General features: G+C 35.8%; 1 protein-coding gene across 3 annotated transcripts; it reads right to left on the minus strand.

The window, feature by feature from the left end:
• Nucleotides 1-224: 224 nt before the first annotated feature.
• LOC130986331 (uncharacterized) lies at nt 225-4,652 on the minus strand. Of its 3 annotated transcripts, XM_057909720.1 has the most exons (7): nt 4,235-4,304; nt 2,994-3,056; nt 2,645-2,715; nt 2,423-2,545; nt 1,531-2,307; nt 1,227-1,443; nt 225-1,053 (listed from the first exon to the last, which is right to left on the minus strand). In XM_057909720.1, the coding sequence occupies exons 3-7, from the start codon at nt 2,675-2,677 to the stop codon at nt 536-538; spliced, it is 1,668 nt and encodes a 555-aa protein (XP_057765703.1). In that variant the 5' UTR covers nt 2,678-2,715; nt 2,994-3,056; nt 4,235-4,304; the 3' UTR covers nt 225-535. The 3 variants fall into 3 exon arrangements, with proteins under 3 accessions (XP_057765703.1, XP_057765701.1, XP_057765702.1); XM_057909718.1 differs by lacking the exon at nt 2,994-3,056 and having other exon boundaries at nt 4,235-4,652; XM_057909719.1 differs by lacking the exon at nt 4,235-4,304 and having other exon boundaries at nt 2,994-3,075.
• Between the last annotated feature and the right edge of the window lie 4,564 nt (nt 4,653-9,216).

Genomic DNA, 9,216 nt, shown 5'->3' on the forward strand with positions numbered 1-9,216 from the left:
TGGACTTATTTATCAAAGAAAGTAAGTATTGGCAGACATGGAGAAAATGAAGTTTGGTGGAACTAAAAGATATTGCTATGGCTGCGAGGTTTTCCAGACCTCTAAACATACTGGAAAACAAATTGAGGCTAGTGTTTGGCTAGCGGAAATGGACCAAACCCGATAATGGATTTCAACACATACAACTTAGGGATTCGCACAAAAAACAGAGAATAATTGCAGGATTTCATTAGAAGCTCAAGAGCGGAACTTTGATTTGAAAAGAATAATTACAGTGTACAAAAGGATTTCATGTAGAAATCAAGACACATCCTAACTGAGTGGGGGATCACCTATAGCTTTCTTGCTAAATCAAAACTGCCTGGGATCTGAGGGAACATGCTACACTCAGGCCACCTAATTTATACAGGGGCGAGCTCGTTGCGCGGCGCTCTTCTCAACTTACAAACACCTTGCTACAAAAAGTTAAAACAAATCTACTCCCTAAGTCAACTTGATCACCAGCTAGAAATGCACACCAGAAATGTGAGGAACATCACCTGGACATTACCAAGTTCGTCAATGGTGGCACAACCGATGAACTGAAGCGAGAATCCCTAGAGGATTTGCAGTTGTCTGCATCTAATTTCAAGGATGAGTTTACAAAGAATCCCTTGAATGTAGGCAACCCTGCCTCAACACCAGCCTTGTGGACAGGGCTTCGACCGCGTCTTTTTTTCCCTGATGATCTCCATCGCAGCTGAGCAAGCAGATAATCTTTTGTGAGGTCTCTGACAACTTGAGGACACTCGATTACCATTTTGTCTTCACGGGCTGACACTGCCTCACCGGTCTTGATCATCTTTTGAGGCAAAGCATCATTGTTCAAGGGAGCAGCGAGAGCTGTGCTGTCGCATGAAGGCAAATCATCTTTTTTGATACAAGATATTTTGTCACTGCCATAGACTGCCAAGACAATGTCTGGCCTTTGCTTGATATTTTGCCACCCGTTGTTCAACCATTCCTTCGAATGCCTCAAATCACCAGCACTGAATGTACACTCTTGCTTTTCATCTGTTTCAAAGACCATGTTGATATCAATATTAGTGCATACAGTTATTCCAGATAAAACTGCTATTAAATAAAAATTTAAAATATTGGTGCATATCAAAGCAAGTATATAGAGTTATTTCAGATAAAGCTGCTATAAAAAAAATTAAAATAACAAACAAGCTAATTGTACGCACCTGGAAAATAAACAGTAATCCTATCTTCAAATTCATTCTTCACTACAATCCCTTCCCACCAACCATCATGCCACCAAGCATCAACAACAGTGCCGACAGTTACCACACAAGCTATGTTTTCCTTTTCAGAAGGCAGGTTCGGTCTTACAGTGGTCCTTCCAGGCAAACGAACCCCAAAGGCATCTGGTCTGGCTAGTCGAGAGGCCAAGATCCACTCCTGCAGAGTTAAACAACAGATTAGTAATTCCATAATAAAAGAATCCTTCCTTAACTACTAAAAGATAAAAACTAGCATCATCCTTACCTCTAGATTTTTTGAATCATCAACAGCATCCTTGACATCCTTGTACTGTATTTTGACCTTATCTTTGTGTTTCTTAATGATCAAAGCCCTGAACCAGCAGCCCCTGATGCCACTATCTTGAGAAAGCACCTCAACTTGGGAGCCAACAGACAAATATTGCTCAGACTTGCGTCGAGCAGCATTATCCCGACCAGACAAAGATACATATGAGCCATGTTCCTTCTTACTACCTTTTCTAACACCTACTTTACATTCAAGATAAGAGCCACTGAAATCTCGTAAACTGGTCACAACAGACTCTCCATTATCAGGGGACTTCGAATACATATCACTCTCTTTAGACCAGCGAATTCTCTTGTTGGGTCTTAATCCAACAGCCTCACCAATTCTGTTTGACTTCCTGAATATTTCCTGCTTCCAATAACCTTTAACTCGTGTTATGTCAAAAGGCTTGACGTCATCATTATCAAAGAGTTTACAGCACACAAAAGGCATCAACACTGTGTTTGTTGCTTCGCTTATGTATTTCTCATAATGCTCTGGACTGAGAACAGTTGCTAGTCCATCAATGCATTCTATGCTGAGATCTTGAAGACACAGAGAAAAGAAAATCTCTCTGTCATTATAATCATGAGGCAAAACAAAACCAACCTCATCAATTTTGTGAAACCATCGTACCACAACCATCTTGTTGCCTCTGATATCTTCATACATATCATCTAAGTAAGCAACAAGTCTTTTGCCTTGTTCAGCCAATACATACACAAACTCTTGAGCCTGCAAGTAAAAAGAAGGTTTAAATGGAAGCATTAGATGAGTTAATAATGAAGCACAAATGTGAAAACACTTGCACGTAGACAGTAAAAACAACACAGTAAGGAATTGTGCTTACAGATATCACAGCTCCATTGCGACAGAATGACTGATAATGCGCCCGCCTTTTCCGGCACGTCCAAGAAGAACCTAACCATGTAGATTCAACCTTACACTGACCTAACTTCTGCTTCATAACATCCTGAAAAGATCAAGCAAAATTAGATGATTGACCAAATTAATTACTGTCAATAAAAGATTTAACCATAAGGCACAAACAAAAACCATGTCATTAACTAACCTCGATAACGTCATCATCTAAATTCCTATCCATCCCACCTCCAAATTGTCTAGAACTATTATGCTGCTCGCCTGAAACCATAGGCACAAGAAACAATAAGCACAATAGAAAAGCACTGCCTGCTAGAAGCTTAATTAAATTAAGCAAAATCACAAGTACGTGCATGTGCATTATACACTTACTAAATAAGCAAACTAAAGGAAACAAACTGTTCAAAATACTCATACAATACAAATCTCATATGCCTCTCTTCAACATCCAAAAAATGATCACCACAAATCAAAGAAAGAAAAGAAGGCAAACACAGAACAAGACAATATTGGCCGTGAGAGAACTTTCAGATGTTAACCTAGAAAGGGAATTTGGATTTTCTGAGTCTCTCAACCAGCTCTTAGAAATTGGCTTAGTACTCCTGCACCCCAGATAATTGTCAGTCTTCGCGAGCATCAACGGAGTTGAGAGGATGTAAGTCATGATTGAAAAAGAGAGAGGTTATAACAAGGAAATCAAAAGAAGAACGATTTTTCATAAACAGTGTAAAACAACCTCCTAAATGCGATGGAGTTTTTAATCATCACAAAGAAGAGGCTCAGGATAGAATTTAGAAAAAAAGCCAGATCCCTCATCCATCTGGAAGGCAGGGTTGCACCAAATTATGGCAAAGAAAATCTAGAAACATGTTCCCTGAGGCCATTGCTCCACCCAAAATTGCAACTGCACTAGGAGAAGACACCAAATAGAGAAAAACACCCCAAAGCCCAGAAACCAAACACTGTTATCAAGAAAGCCACACCCAATCAACCCCCTAACTTATTCAACTCAGCATATTCGATTTTGCTCAACATAAAAGATGCAGCAACGCAACAATAACAAAGTTTCGATTAAATCCACCGCTAAAATAAAGAAAAAAAAAACCCTGAACTAACTGAACCTTTTCAATTAAATCGAGTGAAACGCCTGAAGTTACTATCCCCATCAATTTGGAAGAGGGGGAAATGTAGTCGATGAAAACATAGAACGGATGAAAATTGCTAGGAAAAAAACACGACATGGCCAAAAGCATTAAATTTCCCCAAAAAACATTTTTAACCCGAAAAAACGAATCACCCGGATAAAAATACCGTTCAATCCTTTAGATCCGTGAGACGGCAGTAATTGCTGACCACAAATAAAAAGACTTCATTTTTTTTCACCTTTTCTCTCCTGGATAGAAAAACCGGACTGAATCCGGCAGGAAAAAGGAGAAAAAAAATGGGGAGGAGAGATAACAGCTCAGCTCTTGCATACCGTACCCAGAAGAAAAAAGAGGAAAAATCTTAAAAGCTCACATAAGACAATCACATGCTTAAAACTGCTAAGGCACAGATCTAAAAACAAAAAACACATAACGCGAAACACAGAATAATCCAAATCCAAATCAAACCTTAAAAGTCGATTACAACAAATAGATTAACAAGGAAGAAGGAATTAAAAATAAAAACTTGGAACTAACTCCGAACCATAAAAAGAAACACTTTCAGCAAAATAACTCAAATTTCACGGAGAAAAATAAATCACCCCAAAAAATCAACAAAAAGATTATAAGAGCACCTGAAATTATTGAGTCCAGCCAGTCTACGACCTCCCGTCTCGACCTCAACTTCAGCCTCGAAGCGCCGTTCAAAATGGAGGGCGTCAATTTGTTATCTCTAATCGTGTAATGATACGACATATGCCTAGCGCTCTTCTCCTTCCCCACAACAACCAGATCTCTGCCGCCGCCGCATCGTTTGAGGTAATAGTGAACCTCCCGCCGCCCCTTCTCCGTCGACACCAACACCTCCTCCCAAGCGGCGTACGCCGTCGTTGAATTATTCGTGGCCATAGCACCCATCAATCAACTAATCTCGAAATTATTGGATAAAGTCTAAGGGGAGAGGATGGGGATAGAGAGAGGAAAAATGAGTTAGCTTCCTGTTTTTTTTTTTTCCAATTTTTCGTTTTCTTTGTATGGATTTTTAAAATTGAATTTCGGTTTAAAAGTGGTATATATAGTGGGCGGCCTAGGGTTTCGCGATTGAAATTAACGGTTGAGATTGGGCTTGAGCGCGGCGATGATACGGAGGAAACTCGCACGAAGTTACGTGCGTTATTTTTCGTTTGCGGAAAGGTCCCTCAGATATTCCTTATTTCCTAATGTGTCATGTTTCGAAAATTTTCTTGCTTTTTCCTTCTTCATTTTTTCAAATGAAAATGGATGATAGTTAGACAGCATATAAATTATTTTTCGTTTTTTATACATTAATCCAATTTCAAAATTAATACTAATCCTATTAAGGGTATGAAAGTTTCAAAGTATATATGAAGCAATCTAAAATAAAAGAGAACTCTCAAAATTATTCCGGAAAATAATCACTATTTTGGGAAGAGGTAATTGATTTGTTTGTCATTTCATGTATATGACGTGTTAGATGTATTTGTTTACTTCACAAACGCTTATTTCCAACAATTGCATTTTCGATATTTTTTGCAGAAAAAAAGGAATGCTTCAACTGAAATGTTGTCCGAACTCTCGGCAATGGTGATTACATTCATCAAAATATAGCATAAGCTAACTTAAAAGATAAACTGAAAGTTTATTTTTTTAAAAAGGATAAACTGAAAGAAAAACAAAATCAGAGTGAAAATTCTGGACAAAAACAAATTTCGGCTTTCTGTCACTTTTTTTCTCATGTTACTTTTACTTAATAAATCTATTTAGATTTTAAGAGATGTATTTTAAATGGATCGTGTGCAGCCAAATTGAGCTAATGTAATCTTCTTCTTCAGTGACAATATTTTCCAGTACTCCCTCCGTCTCACTTCAATTGGCACATTTACCTTTTTTTATTTGTCCCATTTCAATTGGCACTTTTCAAAAATAGTATATGGTCACTACCTTCTCTATACACATTAAACAAATAGTCTCCATCCATTTTACACACTCAATCATTTATTCTTAATTTCCGTGCCCAAAGTAAAAGTGTCAATTGAATTGAAGTGGGACAGAGTGAGTATGTTTTCTAACCAAAATAAGCTCGGGGGCAGGATAAGTAATTAGTACTAAATTTCTATAATTTAGTATAGGATTTAAACGCTACGTTCATAGTATATACTCGTTATATGTTAATTAAAATTAAAATTAGATATGTCTAATCCCGTACAGTGAATTGTAGTCAAATCAAAAGACTTTCTACTTTTCCTTTTTGGGACGTTCACAAAAAAATTTTCTATCTATTTTTGGATTATACCCCACCGCTTATTTTTTACCTTTTCGTCACTCTCAATACTAATTAAAATATTTTTTGATCATTACCAATACACTCAACAATATTTTCTCCACTCTCTATACACCTAACAATATTTTTTTAAAAATTTGTACCACTCTCTATACACCTAACAATATTTTTTTAATAAACACTACGTTCATAATATATATACTCGTTATACGTTAATTAAAATTACATATCTTTACTTCTTTACAGTGAATTGTAGTCGAATCAAAAGATTGATTTTGCCAGTAATACTGAATCAGTATCACTGATCCTTAAAAGAATCTTGTAATTTGAATAACAATTGATTAAGAGAAAATTAAAATAATTAACAAATGAGCATGACCAACAATATTAAAACTGCATTAGGAACTCAACTGTTACAAAAGGCTAAATTGGGGAGTTGTGGATGTGGGAGTGCGCCAAAAACTGCTGCACTTGTTTGGACATATAGGTGTTGTGTTATGCATGGTTATATTCAAATGGGTAAAGATTTTTGGACACCAGGTGTCTTAGACATCTTCATAAAAAATTGATTTTTGCTTAATATTTAATTTGATCGATTTTTTATTATTTATTGATTTGTCTAAAATTTCCTTTTCAAAAATATATTCAATCGGTTTTGTTATTATTTTCGATTTTTATATTTTTCTTTTTTTCCAAGTTCACTAATTTATTTTTTTAATATAAAAATATATAAAATCAAAAATAATAATAAAATCGGTTGAATATATTTTTAGAAATGATATTTTAGACAAATCACTAAATAGCAAAAAATCGATCAAATTAAATATCAAGCAAAAATAGATTTTTTTATGAAGGTGTTTAAGACACCTGGTGTCCAAAAATCACTCCCCTATCTTAATATATCGATGGTTTAAATTCCATATTATATGTATTGTTGTTGTTGAAGAATATGACTCTCTTCGTCTTATAAAAAAATAACCATTTATAAATGGCACGAGTTTTAATAAAATAAAAATAATTAAATATGTTATGAGTGAAGTAGTCTCACTTTATTGTAAATGAAATCTTACTAAAAATAAATTTAATACATTTTATAAGGACATACGAAAATGGTAAATCAGATATATTTTAGTCATACAAATAAAATTGTGGAAATAATAACATTTTTTACTAAAAAGGTACATTGTTACACAATTTTGGCGAAATTGTGAAAATCGTGTAATAGTTAATCGAAAACGGAGGTGTTGAAGATGTGGCGGCGGCAATTCTCATAGGAGAGCCGAGAATCGAGAGAGAATGAAACTCTAAAGATTGGAGATTTCAGATTGGGGAGAGAGAAAAATTGACGAGGAAAGATAGCATTCGAGATTGAGGATAGAGGCATTGTCGGTGGCAGCACACAATAGAAAGGGTGGTGGTTGTGCAAAAATGTAGGGGGGAGAGAAAAGGGCGGATACGACAAGGTCGAGAGGCACCGGCGCATTCAAAGTGAGAGGGGATGACGACAGGGATATTAAGATTTGGGGGTAGGGGCGCATGTGATGAGAGGGGGGGATGCGGCTTACTTTCAGGGGGAGTGGCAGTGGCGCGACCGTGGTGATTAAGGGCGGCAGGCGGCGCATCAGAGAGGGAGGATGCCCGGGAGAGGGGGGGTGAGAGGAGGAATTAGGGTTGGGGAAGAGAAGTGCAGGCGATGAGAAATGGGATGCAGTCGCACATTTAGAAAGAGTGTCTGCGGGCGGCGCATTTAAGACCTCGGCAGTTAGGAATTAAGGTTTGGGGAGGGGGCGCAGGTTTGTGCTTTTTTTAAAAAATACTCCCTCCGTCCACGAAATGAGTACCCATATTTCCTTTTTTGTCCGTCCACGAAATGAGTATCCATTTCCCTTTTTGGCAAGTGTACCCCACACAACACTTTAATCAATACACTAAAAAAGGTGGGACCCATATTCTATTCACACTACACTCAATACATTTCTTAAAACCCGTGCCATCCACAAATGGGTACTCATTTCGTGGACGGAGGGAGTAATCATTTATGGGTATATTTTTATATTCACGACAAAAAAAGGTTAGTATATATAGTTTTTTACTCCCTCCGTCCCACTGTATCTGAGACTCTTTCTATTTTGGGCGTCCCACTATAAGTGAGACTCTTTCATTTTTTGGGTAAAAGTTTTCCCATTTAAACACATTTTCACTTTTTTACCTATACACAAAATACACTTTTCTTAATTTCCGTGCAAAAAAAAAAGTCTCACTTACAGTGGGACGAAGGGAGTATTTTCATGAGTATTAGTATTTTCTTTTATTAAGTGAGAATGTATAGATTCACCTATTAACTTTTAGTATTATATATGTGGACTATGAAATTAAATAAAATAATTAGTTAATCGATTCGTTGGACATTCGGTAAAGCTTATTTGAGCGTTGTTCAACTAGCATAGCAGACAAATTTAAACGTACACTAAAGAGGTGTTTACTTTGTATCATTGATAAGATGCATAATTGAGTATTTTTATCATGAAGAGTAAGATTTCTCCAATCTCACCTTTCCAATGAGATATGAATCAAGTAAAACTAATTAATGATATAAATAATCAATGATTTTCGGATATACAAAATTTCAATCAATTACAGTAAACAAAAAATTAACTTTACTCCTTTTATTTATCAAGATTAATACTCAAAAGTAAACGCTTCTACAAAATATCAAATATTGATTCAATGATTTTTTTGAGTGGTCAAAGGCACGATATCAATATCAAAAAATGCTCATCTATTGTATTATTTCCATTCCAAAAAAAAGCACAAATCTTTCAATCATTAGGACATACACTCAATATTTTAAAATAAAGATAACTAATTAAGCCATCTTTAATTCACTGTATCAATTTATCACTATAAGATTACCCAAATTTTAGAGCGTGGACATAAATTTCCTTCAATGTAATTGATCTAGTACAATTCACCAAAAATCTCTTCGGTAGTAAAAAATAAATAAATACAATCACCGTTCCGCAAAACTTTCCGTAAAATTTGAGTATTTTCTTTATATCACAATTATTTTTTTATCTTTTTATTTATAACATTTTAAACACAAAATACCAACTCTCTAAAATTCATGTCGAAAATAAATGGGATATCTCCAATACGAGTTATCAAAAGTTATTAATATTTGGAGGTTGATAAAACGCTTGGAGCAGATTGTAAAGTACACGAGAAATGGGGGTGAGTAAAAAGAAATAAAGGCATAGAATCTAAGGGAGGATTGATATAAAGAGTAAAGAATAGAAATAGAAGGGTCGCGAATAA

Source organism: Salvia miltiorrhiza, chromosome 5 (assembly GCF_028751815.1).
Source record: "Salvia miltiorrhiza cultivar Shanhuang (shh) chromosome 5, IMPLAD_Smil_shh, whole genome shotgun sequence".
Classification (NCBI taxonomy): Eukaryota; Viridiplantae; Streptophyta; class Magnoliopsida; order Lamiales; family Lamiaceae; genus Salvia; species Salvia miltiorrhiza.

Excerpts from the sequence above, each read along its gene's own strand:
- LOC130986331 (XM_057909718.1), bottom strand. The coding sequence starts at position 4,517 with ATGGGTGCTATGGCCACGAATAATTCAACGACGGCGTACGCCGCTTGG. Across the intron at positions 2,716-4,234 it reads GCTGGACTCAATAATTTCAG|GCGAGCAGCATAATAGTTCT; the intron begins GTGCTCTTATAA and ends CTATGGTTTCAG. Across the intron at positions 2,308-2,422 it reads GCAATGGAGCTGTGATATCT|GCTCAAGAGTTTGTGTATGT; the intron begins GTAAGCACAATT and ends TTTTACTTGCAG.